This window comes from Myotis daubentonii, chromosome 17, assembly GCF_963259705.1.
Source record: "Myotis daubentonii chromosome 17, mMyoDau2.1, whole genome shotgun sequence".
NCBI lineage: Eukaryota > Metazoa > Chordata > Mammalia > Chiroptera > Vespertilionidae > Myotis > Myotis daubentonii.
In genome coordinates, this window is record NC_081856.1 from 15,566,130 (window position 1) to 15,587,970 (window position 21,841).

At 40.9% G+C, this 21,841-nt stretch overlaps 1 protein-coding gene across 1 annotated transcript in view; it reads left to right on the forward strand.

Moving 5' to 3' along the window:
- The first annotated feature begins 13,042 nt into the window (after positions 1-13,042).
- Positions 13,043-21,841, forward strand: part of TRPA1 (transient receptor potential cation channel subfamily A member 1) — a 49,771-nt gene continuing 40,972 nt past the window's right edge. The window contains exons 1-2 of the mRNA XM_059672891.1: positions 13,043-13,127; positions 16,331-16,488. Of these exons, the coding sequence (XP_059528874.1) occupies positions 13,106-13,127; positions 16,331-16,488 (180 nt within the window). The 5' untranslated portion in view covers positions 13,043-13,105. The remainder of the gene's footprint in view (positions 13,128-16,330; positions 16,489-21,841) is intronic.

The following is a 21,841-nucleotide window of genomic DNA, read 5'->3' on the forward strand; positions in this document are numbered from 1 at the left end:
AAAAGTGATCTCTCCTACTCTCCAGGAAGGAGGAATGTTAAGTTTGCAATGTCATGTAAGCAAACATGACCACTGAGGGCAGGAAGCAGTGGCAGGAAAGGTTAACAGTTATGATAATAGCAAAAATAGGGGAAGTGCTGATAACAAAATCAACTGATGGCGACTCAAAACTAGCACAAGGTTGGTGTTTCCCCATATCATAATCTGTTCCAGCAAATGACAGCAACTTCTATTGGCCAACCTTGAGTTTTGTCTACAGCCAACATGTGGTCTTGTCTGCAAAAACAAAGTCAAGTAGTTGAGGATAAAGAATGTATGATAAAGTGAGTTAGTCATTGGAGGGTTTTGGTTGCAGAAATTCCAACCTAAATTCTCTTAAGCAAAAAGGCAATATACTGGCTCTCACCAAAGTTGAAATTGTTTCAGGCATGAAGAATAGTGGGAACTTGATCCTCAAATAAAAATTGTGGCTATTCCTGAAAAGGGGGAAGATGGATGGTCAGAAAGATAATCACAAATGTCCACCTCAAAATATACCAAAGACATTTACTGAACAATGGCTAAAGTGGTAATTTTGAATTTCACTTGAGTCATGAACTCCTCTGAGAACCTGATAAAATTTGTATTCCCCAAGGGAAAAATTATATACACATGAATAAAACAATACAATTTTTGTTGATTTCCAGACTTCCTGACATCTATTTTGGTCCCATGAATCCATGGGGCATTAACTCCTCAAATTGTAAATAATGGAGGCAGTAGGACAGGAAGTTATAGAGAGGTGGCACCCTTCTAAAGTAAACTGATGACAGTCAGATGTCTTTCCTCTGGGAGTATCTGAAAATTCTGAGCATGGCTAAGGATAGATTTTAGAAGACACAGAGGGATTTTACAGGAGAAAGGAGAGACAGGCAAAGGTTTTAGTGGTTATATGGGGCTAGAATAATAAATTGGAGACTTAAGGGGTTTCAGTGCATGGTAAATTTCCCCATGGGCCATGTCCTGAGTCCCAGGTCTGCAGAGGAAGCTGAGGAAGAACATAAAACACTTCTAAAAGGCAGAGTGGGATCCTGGGCAGTTTCACTGCCTAAAAACACAGCCAGTATTCCTCCAGATCCTTGCCAGGATGTAAAGCTATGTATAACCTATTTGGCAATTAGTTTAGTAGCATCTAAAAAGATTACCTGAGAAACTCCAAAGGCAAAACAATTTACAATGTTTCAAGACTACGCAGGCAAGCACCAAAACATCTCAATGAAAGTTCCCATTAAAATACATCTGAATCAGACCTAGAATAAACCCCATTAAAACTTCAATCCAGCCCCTGACTCAGCACAATCCTTGACTGAATTGTTCATTTTTTCTCCCTCTCTTCCTAAGAAAGGAAATATGAAAACCTCTCTGGTGAGATATTACATCAACTACAGCCTTTATGGTTCTTTCAACTAGAGTCTGTATGGTTCTTTACAGTATTTTTGTCCTGCACATAATCAACAATTTCTAGACAGAGAACAGACCTGTGAATGATCTAGATATTGGGGTTAACAGACAAGGTTATTAAAAATCCATCAACAGCAGTAAGATAGTGTTTCACCAGTGCAACAGTAAGCAAACTGAGCATAGGGATTGAATCTATACTCCAGAAACAAACCTACAGATGTTTTGACACCTGCATTATGACCAAGCTGACGTGGAAAGTACACTAGATGAAACAGCTTTCTAATAACGGTGCTGGGTTATTAATTACATGTTCATATGAGGGACAAGTGTACTTTGACTCCCCACTTCACAACACATATAAAAATCAATTCCAGATAGGCTGTAGGTCTATATGTAACTGATGAAATATCAAAGCTTTTAGTAAGAAATGTAAGAAGTCATCTTTGTCACTTGAAATAGGCAGAGACTGTTTAAAATATTTAACTTAGGTTGCACTGAAATAAAGAAAATAGTTGACAAAGAAGAGTATGTTAAAATTAAGAACATCTGTATATCAAAAGATGCCACTATATATGCATAACCCATGGACAAGGACAATTAGGTGGTGAAAGCCTGGGGTGGAGGGTGGGGGTGGGATGGAGGGGTTAATGAGGGAAATAAGAGGCATATGTAATACTTCCAACAATAAAAATTTTTTAAAAAGATGTCACTGAGAGAGAATAAAAACAACTCAGAATGAAAGGCATTCTCTTACATATACTGAAAAAAGACTCTTCTCTAAGAGATATAAAGAACTTTTACCAATCCATCGAAAAACATAGACATCTGAAATATTTTGATAAAATATTTTAACATATACATCACCAAAGAGGATAGTCAAATAGTCAGTAAACCTGTAATAAGTGCTCATTGTTATCAGGGAATTGTACATTTAAACCACAACGTGATACCCCAATACTTCTGCCAGAAATAAAACATAAAAAAGATGGAAAATGCCAAGTGTTGGCCAAGATATGGATAAACTGGAACACTTATACAATGCAGGTGTGAATATAAATTGGTATAACCCATTTGGAAATTAGTTTAGTAGCATCTATTGTAACTGCACATATACTTACCCTATGATCCAATAATTCTAGGTATACACTCGGCAACAGCAACAACAGCAATGAAAAAACCCATGAGCATACATTTGCCAATGGACATGAAATAGAATTTTCACAGTGGCACTGTCTGTAAAGCAAAACACTGAGAATTCCAAATGTCAATCAATAGTGGAAGGGGCAGGTGAATGGTGGTAGATTCACACATTGGAATATATGCATCAGTGAGAATGAATGATTTACAATTACATAAACCAATTCCAAAATATCTCATCCTAATAATGAATGAAAATCCTAGCTACAAAGGAGTGTTACATCTATATAAATTACATAATAGGCAAAGATCTGATGTGAGAAGCCAGGATGGTGATCATCCTCGGGAAAGTATGGGTATTACGACAAGAAGCACAAGTAGGTCTTCTGAGGTTCTAGTAATATTTTGTTTTCATCTGAGTGCCATTTACACATGTATGTTCTATTTGTAAAACGTAGCTGAGATTTCCATTACCAAGTTGTTTAAAATATACACAAAATACTAAAATGAACCACCATATATCCATGTAACAATACTCGGCTACAGTGATCAGTTTATGACTACACTTCCCATATTGTTTTGAAGCAAATTCCAGACATCATATCACTCATTTCATGTGTAAATATTTTAGTCAGAATCTCTAAATTATAAAGCCTCTTTTAAGAACATAGCCACAATAACATTATCCAAAAAATTGGTAACAATCCCTTCATTTATATTTTAAAAATGCAGTTAGCCTTCAAGTTTCCAAACAGAGCATCTACACAGTTTTTAATGCAAGAGAAGTTTATTCAATATGGGATCTAATTCCTGTATTGTTTTTATTGTTTTCCTGACTTATTTTTTCATCTGTTAAACATCTATAAGCAAGTTTACTTAGTTACTAATGGTTTGTTTAATGAATAAATGACAATATTCCCTGAATGTTATTGGTACACACACACACACACACACACACACACACAATCACACTCTTAAATCTATGTATAAAATGCCCCCCTTTCTTATGAATGTCTATGATCAAGTTTTCCAGTTTTGTTAAAAATTTTTTTTACTATATCCTATTTTTGGAATGATGCATATGAGTAAATATAGTTGATAAAATTGCTTTTAAAATTTTATACTTTAATTTACAATTATAAGAAGGCTCTTAAGATAATTCAAGTGGCAGAAAATGGAAATTTAGCTTTCTGCAATAAATTACAGCTTTGTGGATTCCAGTGACATATAATAATACACTGGCCATGTTTATCGATGCGGTTTGGATATTTATATGAAGGAATTATGGTGCTTCTTGAGCACAGGATGTTTAAACCCAGGATACACTCTTTTATGCTGGCAAAGGGAATTTACATCACCCTGACCTATATTTACTCAACATGTGTTGATGTTAGGAACTTTGAGTCATCACTGAGGAAGTTGGCCTAAGCACTTGCAGTAGGATGGTGTTTTTCTGGAAAAATTTCCATGAATAAACATTTATGGTGATGGCAAGGCTACCAATACTGATCCTTCCTGCACCTTAAGTGATCTCAGCAACAGATAAGCAGAACATGGAAGAAACTCCAGCTAACTGTTTAGGCTTGAAAATATGGTTAATGAGTGGTACTGTGCCCAGTAAAGCTAAAATTGGGGGGCTCATCTCTGCTTGATTTTGATTGATTTCCCCTTCTTCCAACTCCCAAGAGACATCTTCCAAATCTGTGCCATTTTTAATAAAGGAAAAAGGGTAGAGGTAAAGGCTTTTTGTTGCAGTTGTTTCATTTTTAGAATGAGTTACTAGTACTTTCCCTGTGTCATCACTGGCATTTCAATGAGAAATTGGGAGAGGCTATGCATCATAAGATGTGATGATATGATTTACAGTAAGAAATTTAAGTTTGGTCCTCATCCCCCTTTCTGGCACAGAGCTCCTAAAACCACTGTAATTTCTTAAGTGGAGAGAGCTTTAAAGTTATCTTTGTTTATATTGATTTAACATAATGTTCACATTGTTATCATAACAATAATGATATGTTAATGAAATGTTAATGTCAGGTGATATTGTGTTCACCTAAAGATCGAGGCTCTTTGCCTGTGGAGCCAACCTTGTGATTAGAGGATTGAAACTTTCAGTCTCACTCCCTGACCTTCTCAGAGGGCAGAGGGGCTGAAGGTTCAGTGACTGAGTTCAATTTCCAATGGCCAATGATTTGATCATTCATGACTCTGTAAGAAAGCCTCCATAATAATAAAAAAAAAAAGAACTGGGTTCAGAGAGCTTCTAGGTTAGTGAACACATGGCAATTTAGAGGAGATTGATGGGCCTGTGCATGGAAGCTTGGTGCCCTTCCTCCATACCTTGCCCTATGTTCCTCAGTTCTATTCTTTTAGAATGAACTGGTAATCTAGGAAGGCAAATGTTTCCCTGAGATCTGAGCCACTCTAGCAAATTAATTAAACCCAAGGAGGAGGTGGGAGACACCTCTGATTTATAGCCAATTGGTCTGAAGTATGGGTAACAGCTTGGACTTTCTACTGATGTCTGAAGAGGGAGGGGGCAGTCTTGTGGGACTGAGCCCTTAATCCAGCGGTTCTCAACCTGTGGGTCGCGACCCCTTTGGCGGTTGAACGACCCTTTCACAGGGGTCGCCTAAGACCATCCTGCATATCAGATATTTGCATTACGATTCATAACAGTAGCAACATGACAGTTATGAAGTAGCAACGAAAATAATTTTATGGCTGGGTCACAACATGAGGGACTGTATTTAAAGGGCCAGAAGGTTGAGAACCACTGCCTTAATCAGTGGAATCTGATGCTATCTCTCGATCAGAAATGAGACTTGTTTATTGGTAGTGGGAAACCTCCTCCAACACACACATTACTATTGCGTCCCAGGCCCTAAAGAGAAGGAATGTTTTTAACTGCTAAAGGAAACAAAAGCCTTAATTGTTTTATTAACAAAAAGTACAGAGTAAAGTAGTTCCAGAGCTGGTTCAAAAGCTCAACAGCAGTGTCACAGACAGATTCTCTCCCCGTTCTGTGCCACTCTTAGCATACCAGCTCCCATTTTCATGCTGCTTGCCTCTTGTCACAAAATAGTTGCAGATCCAGGCATTACATCTTCATCTGACATGTCCAAAAATGAAAAAAAGTATGCAGAGCCCTGGCCGGGTAGCTCAGTTGGTTAGAGCATCATCCCAATACACCAAGGTTGCAGGTCCCATTTGCAGTCGGCACATACAAGAAGCAACCAAATAAATGAATAGTTACAAGAAATCAATTTCTCTCTCTCTCTCTCTCTCTCTCTCTCTCTCAATAAGTTAAAAAATTTAATTGAGCATTATGCTAAGCAAAATACGCCAGTCAGAGAAAGGTAAGTATCACATGATCTCATACGTGGAATCTAATGAACAAAATTGACTGATGAACAAAATAGATCCAGAGACAAAAGCAGAGAACAGACTACCAAATCTTGGAGGGAAGGTGGAGGAGGGTAGTTGGGTGGGAAGAGATCAAAGAACTTGTATGTATATAGTATACATAACCCATGGACACTGACAATAGGGTGGGGAAGGCCTGAGGCTTGCGGTGGGGGCAGGCTAGAAGGGGTCAATGGGGAAAAAAGAGGACATATGTAATACTTTCAACAATAGAATTTAAGTTAAAAAAAAATAAAAAAGGAGGTATACAGGTAGAAAAAGGCCTTTTATCAGATGGTTTTCTCCTTCAATCAAGGATAAAAATTATTCTCAGAAGCCCACTGCTCCCCAAAGTCCCCAATGTCTCAAATTCTAGGTATTCACACCCAAACCAATCACTGGCAAAGTGGAATAGGATAACCATGATTAGTTTACCTACAATGGCTTAGTTCCTGGGGCTTATCAGGCAAAACTGATGTTATCCAAGAAAACAATGGAACAGGTGTCAGGTAGATAAGGAAAGACATCTGTCCTGGTTTTCACAGTGGTTGTCTGCTACCCACCATTTTCAACAAAAGTCCTCACATGAGTTTTCCAAAACTGCATTCTCTAATGTGTTATATGGAAGCTGGCCAGATGTAGGTCAACAGATATCAACATGAAAAGCAAGAAAAATAATTTATTTCTTAGTACTTCTGGGGCATAGACATGTCCTATAAACATATATACATACATATATTAAATATCTATTTTTAACAGAAGGCTCATAAATCAGGTCACTTTACTAAACTTGCTCCAGCTAATTAATAAATTGAAATGAGGATAATATTTGAGCAGGTATTTTCCATCCTACAATAACGCTATAAGGAATCAGTAGAAAGGACTGTGAACAATTGAATGCAAGTTCATCGCCATGACACAAAAATCATTAAAAGCATATGCACTGTAATGCTATTTCATCTTTATATACCAGATCACCAAGTGATTTTCCTCAAACCAAATTAACACTGTGAAATGTATCAGAGCATTCCAAAAGATAGCACAAAAGTCCACCAAAAGAATGTAAAATCAACAGATGAAGATGGAGATTATATGGTGATTACTATTCCGGAACAATCACATCTGAGTTTATCTTCTCCCCAAATATTTATTGCTTTTTCTAAGACAGATTTCCTGATGTTTTAAATTTTTCATACGGCTACCCACCCTTCTGACTAGGAAACAACACTCAAATAGTGATGAGGCAACCTGATAGAAAATCAGACATTTGGCAATTATAGACACCTAATATGTTGATCATAGTGGAAGATTCCTAAAATTGGGAAATTGCCTCTTGGAAAATCAGAAGACTTGACAATACAAGGCCCATGTTCCCACATCAAAACCATTACCTAGAGCTGAAAATCAGTTACATCTTTTAAACCCAAACTTCCCAAACTTTAGTGTTAAAATACCTATTTGGCTACAGCAGCTCTGAGGCTGGGCCTGAAGTTCTGCATTTCCAACAAACTTTCAGGGAATATCCATGTTGACAGTAGTGGGCCACACTCTGAGCAGGCTTTGGACAGGACATGGGCTCCCGGGTGGGCCACTCGTGTTACCTGCACAGTACTTTTCCTTTCCCCACCAAGCCCTATTTATGACTGTGGTCTGCCTTGCAATCTTTGCTCTACTTACTCATTTTGGTTCATTTTATTACTCTAGTGGTCTCAACAGGACTTAAAGTTCAGAGCTCCCTTTTGAACTACCCACCACCCAGAAATAGTCATCTCAGACAGAATTCCCCACGCATGTACCCACAGGAATCCCTCCCAGTTCCTGCTGCTTCTGACTCCTTTCACCAGGCTTTTATCCCCGAAAGGGGCCACCCCCACTCAGCCCCTGATCATCACCTGCCTAATCGTCTCCTTGTTTTTAGGGTTTTGTGCCTTCAGCCCATTCCAGACTAATTTTTCTAAGCAGCAAACTGAATGCTGCTCCACTTTTCTGGTGTCTCACCCAACCTACAAGATAAGAGATAAGTAAAGCCTTTGATGATCTCACTTCCCTACCATGCAGCCACTCACTTGCCTCATCAGTTTGATGCCATGAGGGCATCGAAAAGCTTTGTCGGATTTCCAGGCCGGTAAGCCCTTTCTGCTTTTCTTACTGCCTCAAACGCCTCCTCCACATCTCTCAACTCCTGAAATCACACGTAAGGGTTTCTCCCTGTAAAACAGGGGTCAGGGACCTCTTTCCTGCCAAGGGCCATTTGGATATTCCTGACACCGTCCAAAGGCCACGCAAAATTGTCAACTTAAAAATTAGCCTGCTATACTGGGTCAAATGTTCAATCTTATTTCAAAATGTACATTAAGATTTATTTTAAATGTTGTTAGATATAAACACACACACACACACACACACACACACACACACACACACACACACACACCCTGATATTTCCCTGATGTTTTCTGAAGCAGGGAAACACATTTTAAAGAAAGGGTGATTATGTTCCCGGGCTCTCACTTCGGCCTTGATTAAAGATGAACTGGCTGTCTCCCTTTGTTTGGGTCACCTCCCAGTGGGCATGATAACCGATCTGTCCAATATCCACCGTGATTTGGATGAATTTTGTACCTTACTGAGCAATCGAGCAATTATAATTTGTTTTTGTTTTCTCTAACTACAACACAGGAGATTTATATCTGAAGGACTCCTCTCGGGCAGGCAATTTGTCAGGAAGTATCTGTTGGGCACAGTCAGGATGAATCAGACTATTAAGTCTCCGTGTTGACAGAAGAGGAGAATAATCGCGTGGGCAGAGCAATGAAAGGAGGAGGTGAGCAACTTGATGCACGGAGATTAGGAAATGTCAGAACTGACACCAAGATGCTAGGGAATCTCTCAACAGTCCTTGAAAGCTGCACACAGTCGTCGACCCTCATCCTCGCGGATGTCCCATGGATGCCCCATGGATAGCCCATGGATACCCCGCGGATGCCCCATGGATGCCCCGCGGATACCCCATGGATGCCCCATGGATGCCCCATGGATACCCCGCGGATAACCCATGGATACCCCGCGGATGCCCCATGGATGCCCCGCGGATACCCCATGGATGCCCCATGGATGCCCCATGGATACCCCGCGGATAACCCATGGATAGCCCATGGATAGCCCATGGATACCCCATGGATGCCTGAAACCAGACAGTACCAAACCCCATATACACCATGTTCTCTTCCACACCTACCCACCGATGATAAAGTGTACAGTGGGGCCTTGACTTAGGCGTGTCCGACTAACGAGTGTTTTTAGATACCAGCTGTCTCTCGGCCGATTTTTTGCATTGAGTTGATAGAGTAATTTGAGTTAACGAGCTCCTTAACAAGCTCGGTCTCAAACGAATTAAACTCGTAACTCAAGGCCCCACTGTAATTGCTAAATTAGGCACAGTAAGAGATTAAGAAGGACAGCTAATAAAACATAACAATACACTGCAAGAAAAGTGACGAGCATGGCCTCAGCCCCTCAAAGCACCTCCTTGGGCTGCACTCACCCTTTCGGTGGCGAAGCCGGAGGGTAACATGCCGGCGGGAGGAGGAAAAGGAGCTGGGTGACCAGGCATCGCGACGCAGCCTTCGGGTCGGTGGGGGGACTTGCACACAAACACCTGGATGCGACCCCACAGGCCGTCCAGTAACCAAGATGGCGGAGCGCCCGCAGCGTGGACCCGCGGGCTGAAGGGACGGGTCACGTGGGGGGGCGGGGAAGCAAGATATCGCGAGACTTTACCCCCCTCTCGGAAGGGCCTGCCCCGGGACGCTTGCAGCTGTTTATTCCTGGAGTTTTCCGTGGGTGTTTTCAGCCTGCGGTTGCCTGCCAGTAACTGCAGCCACCGAAAGCGAAGCCGCCGCCGCCGGACTGTTGCACACTGACCTCGGGGCGTTTCCTACCCATGTGGCCTGAACGTCCTCGTCCTACACATGAGGGAAATGAAGGGCCCGCTTCGTAAGTTGCCATGCAAATGCAATGGGATAATCACTGTGAAACACTGAAATGAGAGAACAAGCTCGAAACCTGGCTCTTGTGATGATGAGTGAGTGTTGGCCATCGATGTAACAAACAATGTCCAGTAATTACTGTAAGCATCGTGGTGACTCTGGAATGAGGCGGAAGCAGAAGGCATTCTTTGCCTTTTATTACAGTGACTCGATTAAAAAATGACTCCATGGTTCTTTCCCGAGGGTCTGTCTGATTCCCAAGAACCACAATGAAGACCTTTGGCTTCAGAAGAGCCCGAGATGCAATGTTCTGCCACCTGAAAGGTCCCTGAACGTTCTGTGTTGTTTGCGCTCCTAATGCTTTCTCCTATTACTGAAATGGTCGCCTGCATAATAAATAACGCTGCTGGTAAAACCCTGATGACATGCTTTACAGTTTTTTCTTACATTGTCTAATTTGTTCCTAATGTCACCCTAATGAGGCTGGTTTATTATTTCTAATTAGTGTCCAAGTGATCAGAAATTTGCAGTAATTAAATGACCAACCTAAGGTTACAAAATTGCCAGATGGCAGGTAGGGACTCAAACGTTGGTCCTCTTATTTCAAGTTCCAGGTCATTGTCTGACTTTCTGGTCTTAGTTTGGAAAAATCTGGTTCAGCAGAGCATTTGTGAAATCTGTGGCTAGATGGTAACTTGGACGTGGTTTTGCGGATTTCTTACTGGGGCAGTGGACCAGCTTTTGGAGCGTTCTCTATATTTGTTTTGTAATAAGGGGCTATTGTATTTACTTCATCCCTGGCGAAGGCCCCCCCCCCAAAAAAAAAAAAAAACCACACACCAAAAACAAACAAAGGTAAAAGACAGGTTACTTATTTTCTTTTTCTTTGTAATAACCCACGATAGTATACATTTAAAATAAATGCAGGTCATTCTCCACTTAAGCTTCTCATAGAATGTTTTGTGCAAAAAGAACACCATTTCAGTTTTTAAGTATACAAATGATTGTATAACCAAATATCTTTCTTAGTTGAATTTCAGAATCACTTTTATTTCTTTGGAATTTTGTTATTGCAGATAATATAGTATTACACTTTAATTTTTAAGAGTTTATTTTCTTAGTAAAACCACAATTTTCTATTCTACCATTTCCAGTTTTGCTAATTTTCTGTAAGCTGTTCCTTTTCCTTCAGGGATATTGTCCTGCACATGAAATGTTATTAAAATGTTCATTTTTGACAACTAAATAATAACTTAGCATATTATTACTCAGGATGAGGGTTTAAAAAATCCTTTCATATTCAGCAGACCTTGAAACTTTGTTGTTATAAACTCCACGTCATCTCATTTATAGCATCATTTTCTATCATTTTGACATTGAATTATTGAAAACATGGCAAACTACAACAAATCATGTGCATTATCATCAACAAATTTCTGAACAAATTTAGGCAGAGATGAAAGTCTTCACATGGAGAAATATCAGGGTTGGAGCTTCAGTAGTTATGAACTAGAGATCTTTTTGTTGTATTCAGAATGTAGTCAGATTTTAAACTTTGCCCAATATCATTATGACAACCATTAAAATCCCTTCTATCTATAATTAAATCACTTAAACACTAAACTACTATTATTTATCATAAAAACATGATATTCATATTGAAACACTTATTATTATAGATTTAAATTCTCACACTGCTCCTAGCAAGGTCACTAGTGAGATTCTAGTTTCCGTATTGAAAGGGTATTTTTGGTCCCCATTTTCTTTGTCATTTTTGCAGATTTTGCAGAAAAGTTAACATTTCTAAAATTTTGAAATACTCTCATTTCATGGCTTTCTGGGTGATGGAATCTTTTCTCCTTCCTTCCTATCTGAACACACCCCACCTTTATCATCCTCTTCTCTCCTCCCCAGGAAATCAGGAACCTGGAAGTCATTCTATAGACTCTACTTTTACTCGTCTCACCCTGGAATTGTCCTCCAACTTTTGTGGTGCCTATGTCCTGGAGATCCACTAAATCCTCCGTCCCTCTTTATTTCCACTGCCACGGTTCAGGACTTTATCCTTTCTGACTTCATGATCATTATGCCATCTTTATTGATATTATTGACCCCACTCTTGGCCTACTTGGTTCATCCCCTACAGTGCTGTTGGAGGGAGCTAAAAAAAAAAAAAAAAAAAAGGAGTTTTAAACCCTATAATATGGACTGCCCAATTATGAAAGCATCCACAGTTCTTTCCTTCTGCTCCCTCGGGAGAACCCATGTTGTTGCAATTCCTTAACGTCACCATCCTCTCTCACTTCATGATTTGCCCATGCTCTTCCTTCTGTCTGTGATGATCTTGTTCGCATGCATCTTCCTTCACCGCCCCAATTTTCTCCCGGTTAGCTGCTACTCATCAAATAAGATGAGCTTTGCTTCCTTCAGGGAGCCTCCCGGACCCATAGTTGTGGGCCCACAGCACCTGCAGAAGGGACTATCGATAAATACACCGCCTCTTCCGCCCAAGCACTACATTGCCCGGCCCCCCTTGCAGGCCCCAAACAATACCCCTCCAGCTGCTGCGGGCTTTTTCCTCTTCCATCTTATCTGTGGTAGACACAGATACATGCTTATGGTATGAGACATTTGTCATGATAATTTTCTATTGGTAACTCAATTTTGTCTCCAATTTACTGGTATATAACAGATTTAAACAAGTAAATGACAATGTTGCAATCCTTCATTTACTTTTCTTGGTATTCTGCCTTTTATTCAGTAGAAGAATGGTATAGTACTTAGTTTTCTGCAAAAGCTAGATAATTCTCTTAAGGTTACCTATTAACTATTTTGATTTGTGGCACTGGATTATCAAGAAGCCATGCAACTGAGATAAACTTATAAGCAATAATTAAATTAGGTGATTCCTTTTCAGTAGCCAGTAATCAACTTTTAAAGCTCGAGTTATGAAAACTTAATGCTCATCCATCAATTATATTAGGTAATCTAATAAAAAGACATAATATTGACTCTTAGAATGACACGCCCCTTGTATAATTATATGAGACTATAAAAGTGGGTGCCACCTCGCCGGTGAGAAAAGGAACAGTTCAGTGCTTGGGTATTTTTGCCTGTGTAACTTCTGAAACAGGATGTCAAATTCCATGAATGAAGGTAAGCATAATTTTTATTCAATATCCTATAACTTTCATATTTTAAGGAATAATACACATATTTCAGATCTTAGATGATTCAAGGTTTCTGACATAAGGAATTAGTTTAATTATAATAAAAATTATATATCTGAATTGCCAGTTTGGGTAACCACTGTAAGGAATGTAGATTGTCATTTTATATTTGATGTGATTGAGTTTTAGTGTAACTTAGATCTCATCATGAATTGGATGAAACAAAACTTTATTTCACATCTGATTCTGTTTGAACTGTTTGAGCTATGGTTGTTCAGAATTCACCGAGAGGCTTGGCAGATAGCATAGAAACAAATTTAAAATTTTGGCTATTGCTTCTAGTTAAATAATTAGAAATAAAAAAATTCTCAATGTAAAAATTAATTCTATCATAAAATTTTGGCTGTTGCTTCAGGTAAAATAGTTAGAAATAGAAATTTACAACATAAAGGTTAATTCCATCATCTGATTAAGTTAAGGCATAAAATATATACTGTTTTATAAGAACATAATACAAATAAAATAAGTATATATACCTTACTTTATCCTAAAATTTGGAATTATGTTCGCCATTACATAATGAACTCTTAGCAAGGTTTTCCTTACCCAGGAGGCCAGCTTAATTAGCTTTTTAACCATCTGACATTTTAAATAATCTTATCAGATTTGCATTTTATTAATGGCTCTGATAATCTCTCTATAGACCATGGTTGCCAAGGGCCCTGGGAATGATGCTGTATATCAGCTGGTCTTGTGGGAGGCAGACAGGATAGAGTCTGCTTCAGGTTTCTCTGTAACAAAGTACGCTGCATTTCTCTGGTTCCCTGGTAGGAAAAAAGCATTTCACAGTAAAATGTGTGTGTGTGTGTGTGTGTGTGTAATTATCTCACAATTTGTTCGTATTAACCAGAATGTTCCATGTGGGACTAGGTGTCACCAAACTAGCAACGTGGCCTGGTGAGCAGTAGATCCTCGTGAACATCAGTTTCCTCCCTTCCTCCTGAGTTCTAATGTAACTTAAATATGTTAAGACGTGCTGTATATAAAAAAAATTCCCTTTCCATACAATTTGGCAGAAACAGGGTAGAATTTTTAAAAATCACCTAGGAAATAAGATAAAGCGATCTGATTCAGATCGTTGTCTGAGTACACACACCTATTTTCCTTCCCATCGGCAATCCTACGAAATGGCAAAGAATATATATATAAGTTTTTGTAGTTAAGAGTAAAGTCAAACTAAGGTGGGTAAACAAAATAATTCCACCAGCAGTCTAGAAATGTTAAAGACTTCTGGAAAAAATGGAAGGCAGACAGGACCAGATCTACAGAGATGTAAAAATAAAGGAAAAGTCCAGTTAAATATAGGCAAAGCAATGCTGAGATGGGAAGAATGATGGAACCAGCGACCACAGGACACAGAGGTGGTCTGCAAGAGTTAACTGAGGAGCAGCAGCAGAGAGGCTAGGAGGAAGGGCGGAGTAGGTGTCCTGGGACCCTCCTGCCTGCACCCCTCTAAGGCTGAAGTTCCCTGGCCCTCAAGGTCCTCTCTCAAAGCTAAATGATGCTTGCCATTAGGACACACCCTCTGCCAGGCTTCCAGAATGACCCCTTTCAGAACCCTCTTCATTCTCTTTTTGCCCTGGTGACCCTTCTCAGCTAAGTGTTAGGAGAAAAGCAATTGATCAAAGTAAATGGACATAACAAATAGAAAACCTTAATATTCCTCGGAGGCATTTCCTTTTTACAATGAGGAACTAATAGATGTAAAATGCCAGCAGACAATAGTGACTCAACGTTATTCTTTCTCCATCCCTCTCTGAATCCTTTTTTTTAGATTTTTTTCTAAATACATTACCCACTCCAACCTGATAACAGCTGATGCCTGGTCTGTACTCCCTGGGCACAGATGCTGATGGGAAACTGCAGGTGGTAAAGCTGTGCTGTATCCTCCACCAGTCTTCCGGCAGGCCACACGGGTTGATGACTGGAGGGAACCTCAGTATTCACCTTCTAAAGAATTCCAGTCCAGGGGGTGGAATTGACGGCAACCTGTCATCTCTATTGGAAGAGTGGAGGGAACCTTCCCAGTGCCTCAATAGCATCATGACCACCCTGCCACGCTTGAGTTCAGCCCAGGGTAGCCCCTAAGTCGGGCAGTCCACATACTTGTATTTAGTGCTGGCTCTATGCCAGAGCCTGCATCCATGCAGACTTGTGTCAGGTGCTGGAGACCACCACCTGGATATGACCACCCAGGGTCTCAAAGGGGTGCAGTGTGTCCAAATAAAAGACCCGCCAAGTTTTCTCCTGTGCAAAGTGCAACAGCTTTGGAAGGAAGTCTGTTGCTTCCTAACCTTGTGACCTAAACACAGTGGCAACAGTTTTAGAGGTCCCACTGTCTGCACCTCAATGAAGAACTAGCCTCTCAAAGGAGAGGACACACCTTCCACTCTACACCGGCACCTATGCTGTCGGATATACAGGCAGTGCAGGCCATGGAGATAGGCCTTTCCAACAGAGCTGATGATAAACAGCCGTTGACTTAACTTCTTTAACCCAACAGTCATTTTATTAGCCATTCTGAAAAACCAAACCTGAGGTGTATTAGCATTGTTATCCACAGGAAATGTACCCAGGGGAAGTGGGACCTTCTATTAGAAAATAGGAATTGTTCTAAAAACTGCACCTCCAAAGAGGCTTTTAAAATGAAACAGACCAGGGAAAAACAGGCCCAATGGCTTTTAGAAACAATAAATTCTAAAAAATAGGAATCTTCCCAATGTCCCCAGTTATTATCTCATTCTCCCCCCACCCCCAAGGTTGTTGGGTAGGGCGTGTGTGGGGTGGGGGCTTAGTGTTTTTACTAGCTAGATCCACCCTGACCTGACACCTAGACTAGGGTGGGGGTGGAGGTGGGGAGGGGAGGGACAGGAAATAGGCGCTTTCCGCCTAAAGTGGTGAGTGAGCCCTGGGGATACTCGGTGCGCCGCCCCCGCACCCCCCATCTCTGCGCGCGGGGCCAGGAGGTCACCCCACACCCCTTCTCCTTCCTGCACTACAAGTAGCTGAGGCCCGAGCGCTCCTCGCAGAAGCTCCCGGCCGCGCGCGGAGCAAGTTTTCCACGTCCCGGGACGGCCCGGCGGACCCGCCTCCCGGCGCCCGGCGGCTCACCGCGCTCTGTCGCCCCAGGTGCCCGCGCGCAGCAGCTGCAGCAGGTGGCGTCCGGGGTGGGGACCATGAGGCGCAACCTGAGGAGGATGCTGCACACGGGGGGGAAGAAGGAGCCCCAGGGCGTGGTCTACCAGGGCGTGGAGGACGACATGGACGACTCCAAGGACTCCTTTAAGGTACCCTGGGCGATCGGCGGGCGGGAGCGTGTGCGGTGTCGCTAGACCGTGTTTTGTAAGTTTTATTTCAGACTAAATGGCTGTACCTGGAAGTCGGATTTCCCGAAGTGCCTTGGCGGTGGGAAGCATTCTTGTCCCGTGGAGTAAAACGGAGAAACCAGCACCTGAGGGAAGCATTACAGGACTCATAGAGAATCCGGGGGGGGGGGGGGGGGGCAGGATAGGCGCTGCGGAAAGGAAGGCCCTTTGAAGATGGGTAGGTGGTCCATGGGGTCCCAAGGACTGGGTGGGGCTTCTGTTGCTTAAGCTGTTCCGTGGCTTCTGCTCTGAAGGCAGCATGAGCTACCGCCACCCTCCGATGGTGCAGTCTGAGGGCGGAGGCTCAAGCGCTCAGAGACCCACCCCTGGGTTTCCTCAGCTTGTCAGCAGGGGGAAGGGTCTCTTTTCAGACGTTAATACATCTTTACAAATGCCTCTCAACCCCCCGCCCCTCCCCCCCACACACACATACACACAAACCCCTTTCCGCAATGGAATCATATTAACAGTTCCTGTGCATTTGGGGGGAGGGGGCTTATTCAGATACACACTGTACAAAAGTGGGATGTTACAGAGGCTTGCACTTTTATTTCCTCACAAAATACATTTCAGAATGCTTTTCACATCAGCACCTGGAGAGGCGCCTCACGATTTTTAGCAGCGTTATAGTATTCCCTTCTCTGGATGCATCACGATGTATTTAGCCAGTTCTGCATCTGTAGACACTTGGGCTGTGTCTGGTTTTGTTTTGTTTTGTTTTGTTATTTCATATGATGATTGAATGTATCTGCGAAGGGACATGTGGCTTTCTCTGTCTGTCTACTGGTACCATAGTGGGCATGTTTGTATGTTAAAGTCCTAGCAGGATCAAGAGGTATGTATAACTTTCATTTTGGTATAAATTAAATTGACAAAAATCCCTCTAAACAGGCGGCAGGAATTGATACATGTGTGTGAGCCAGGAATTGATACTTACCAATTGATACTCACGTGTGTGAGAGCCAGACATGTAGAGTAAATCACATAACCCCACAAACCAGGCCTCCCAAGCTGAGTCTATTGGCACATCCACACGGAATACTATCTTCCTCCTCAATAGTAACAAGTCTTAATGTATTTAATATAGTTAATGAAGAGTTGAGCATTTAGGATTCATGTAATAAACGTTAGGTTGAAGTAAGTAAAACAAAATCTTTTAAAATTTTGATCTTGTGATTTTTGCTTCATGGCCTTTTGGCTTCATCCCTACTACGGAGGTCATGAGCGAATTTCCAGCATTAGAATAGTGTATCTGGAACTAATTTTATGGGACAGGGAAAAATTATAAAAAAATTGGAAAAATCACACCAGAAATACTTCCTTGGCGTACCTAAGTGAAGTAGTGCCATTTGTGTTGTGTTAGAAGCCACATTAAAACTTACAGAGGGAGGGAGGGCTTTATATATTTTATTTTATGACCTGTAGCAATTCCAGATCATTCCGTAGAAATCTTAATGGTGAGAAGAATTAGAGATCAATACATATAACACTCGTCATAGTTCTGAACTCTAAGGATTTCCTGATTAAAAAGATACTGTGTACAATATTTTCTCTAGCACACACACTATCTCAGGAATACTAACAAAACTGAAGGAGGGCAGAAACCTCACAAGATGAGAAATGTGGATAAGACCATCTGACTTATACCTTTGTCCTTTCCCGATGACTTTTCTTCAAGAATTAATATTTGCCCTAGCTGGTTTGGCTCAATAGATAGAGCCCTAGCTGCAGGGTCTGTGGTTCTATTCTGGTCAAGGGCACATGATGCCCAGTAGGGGGCATGCAGGAGGCAGCCAATCAATGATTCTCTCTCATCATTGATATTTATATCTCTCTCTCTTTCCTTCTCCCTTCCTCTCTGAAATCAATAAAATATATATTTTTAAAAAGAGTTAATATTTTAGCATTTGACTGTCCGTTTGTTATAATCTCTCACCTTAGCTTCCCTATTTTTGTCCCACTTATATGCACTCCATTAAAGAAACCTAAAACAGATGTCTTTGATCTGTTTTAAAGAATTTGCTTCTTTAAAGGTGATCAAGTCTATTATTTTCTGTGTGTAGTTACATAATGTGACATACAAAACTACACAGAATGGATATATAATCATTGGTCTAAATCACAATTTTGGCTTATTCCAGAACTTTCTTTAAGAAATCCTTCCAAGGCTGACTTGTCATGTACTGTTCAGACTGACCATTCAGCGCCTCTGATGAGCATGTATAAAGTATTTTGATGTGCTTGTGCCATTGTGAACTCAGCAGTTCCTTGGGAGCATCTGAACCACATACTTGTTCCCAAGAGTGTTTAACTGGGCTGATCGCTGAACAGACCTATAAATGGCTCTTCCTGGCTCTGTGGGGTGAGCAGTGTGGTCCCTTTATTATCAGTGAAAGGACATATCAAACTCAGGTGCTAAAATAATTCCAGACGGACTTAGGTAAACACTTGTTTGATAGGGTAAGACCTTGTGAATACTTATTTCTGTGAGAAGCCCATTTTTAAACTTAGTTCTGAATGTGTGGACATGGTTGGATACCCCTTGTCATATGCATCCACTAAAGGTTTATGAAGCTTGTGTAGAATTGTGTAATTGAAAATTCAGTGACACATCTCCATTGAAGGGCCTACCATGGAAGAGTGACTCCTTAGGTACTATTCTGTGTTAATGGAGCAAAAATCAAAGATCAAAATTTTAAGAGATTTTTATTTTATTTTTTAAAATATATTTTTACTAGTGCCCCGGTGCACGGATTCGTGCACATTGAAAGGAAATTACTTAGAAGGTGGCCGGCGGGGTGGGACTGGGCTAGATGGGCCAGACACACCCTGGAGCCAACCTCCTGCAGTCCCTTTCTGGCTGGCCGCACCCGGGGCGGCACACAGCTCGAAGGGCATCTGAAGAGTGAGTGGGATCCCTCCGGCAGATGGGGTCCCTCAGCCTGGCCTGGCCCAAACTGGCTCTCTGACATCCCCCGAGGGGTCCCGGATTGGGAGAGGGTGGTTCTCCGGTGATGTACCCCAGAATCGGGCTCCCTCCTCTCTGGTTCTGGGGTGCATCACCCGAGAACCACTGCTGCCAACTGACTGCAGCTCAGCAGCTCCTGCGTTGAGCATTTGCACCTGTTGGTCAGTGCACGTCATAGCTACTGGCCAGTCAGACAGTTGCTTAGCCTTTTATATATATAGATTGATTTTAGAAGGGAAGGGAGAGGGAGGGAGAGATAGAAACATCAATGATGAGAGATAATCATTGATTGGCTGCCTCCTGCACACCCTACACTGGGGATCAAGCCCACAACCTGGGCATGTGCCCTGACCGGTAATTGAACCCTAATCTCCTGGTTCAGAGGTCAATGCTCAACCACTGAGCCATACCAGCCGGGCAAGATTTCATTTTATTTCAACCTGATATTTATTATATGAATTCTAAGTGCTCAAGTCTTTATTAACTGTATTAAAAATACATTAAGCACATTAAGACTTTATTTTAGTTCATGATAGTTTTTAATTTTAATAGTAGGAAATGTTCTGGTCATCTGTAAGAAAACGAATCACGGGTTTTGACCCTATATTGCCATGTGTCAAATGTGACCTGTCATAGTCAAAAGTAGAATTAAAGCAAGTGCCTGCCTGGATCATTTGTTTGGGGAGGTTTCTGCATTTTTAGAAAATAGTCATTTTATAGTGGGTTCCATGAAAAGCTACTGTCTTGTAGAACATTTTATTTCTGGTTCATATGACGAAATATTTGCTAAGAAATAGCTTTGGAAAAAATTCAGTCAAATGTATTGCTTGGGCACATATTTCCAAAGCTTGAAGGAACACTGAGAAAAAAAATCTTAGTTTCTATATTGTCACAGGACAGGAAGGAGGTTCAATTAATTTTTCCCATTGTTTTTTTTTTTTAAGTCTCTAGGGAATTGAAATTCACCAAGTAGTCTAAGGGAAGTTCTAATGTGTCTAATAGTCCACATGGCATCACCTAATGTGTTTTCTTTCCTTCCTCCCTTTTTCTGGAAAAATTATTTACATATGAAAATAAGTATACAAATTATTTACAACATGGAAAATAAGTATACAAATGTGTAGTATACCTTTAGCATAGACAGTATTAGAAAAGAACTAGAGCTTTTTCAAACATTTTTTTGGCCTCAGAACCAAAACAGATATTAAGATTTTTCAAAGAGTTAAATAGAGAAATAGATTGTCTGTTAATGTAGATATTAATAAAGGATGCATTAATTTTAGGAAGAACATTACATACTCTTTGATCATATATATAAATTTAAATTATAATGCAAGGTAGCCTCATAGAAGCAAGTTTATGCTATGAAAGCTCTTTTAAAATTGTAATTGCTATAGGAACATTACTAACATTGAATACAATGATTTTTAAGGATTTATTTACTTTTTAGTAAGCTAATTCTATGCATGTCATGAGCTTTTCAAGAAAAAGACCTATCTGGGAATTTTTCTTCACATCTTGTGAGAATGAATCAAACTCAGAATGTCCACACTGTTGCCTTAAAATTTCACAAGGAGGAAACATAAAGTCACCTGTGATAAATCATTTTTAGTCCAGTCATAATAAAGAATATAAAAAGCATGACGAAAAATAAGTGTTAGAAGAAAATGACATATTCAAAAAAGCTCTTGCTCTTCCCCAGACATCATTGGACGTGAACATGTGTTTGGAATTCCACATTTACAGGCCAGGGTCAGCAGCCAGTGATGCCAGAACGTACTGAGCCTACTCTACAAAGTCCCCTCTTAGGCTCCATAATATCTTATTATATAATGGATGATATTATATCCATTGTACGAGGGTGGTTTTGACCTCAGCTTCTAGTGTATGTTGATTTTTAGCATCCATCATTCAGCCAAAATATATATTCCAGGCATCTCCTGTTCAAGTTCTGAATTTGCCACTTACTGTGCCTCTGGGCAAGTGACATATCCTCACAATGCCCTGATATAGAGTCCTACGTAAATGCAAATAACACTAACTCTTCCTGGGTGCAGAGAGCACCAAGGAGGTGAGCCTGACATGATTTGGCTGCAATAGGATCCCAGTGATAGGAATGCTCGTTCCCAGGTGCGAGTGGACGCCATTCTAGACACTGACCACGTGAGTGACATGGCAATGCTCCAGGACTCTAGCTCTGGTATGTAAGAAGGGAAACATTGGATGGGAATTGGCTGTAGGCTTGAAGGCCAATGACAGGATAGCAATTTAGATTCCTGGACTTCATTCTTGCATTCATGAAAAAGA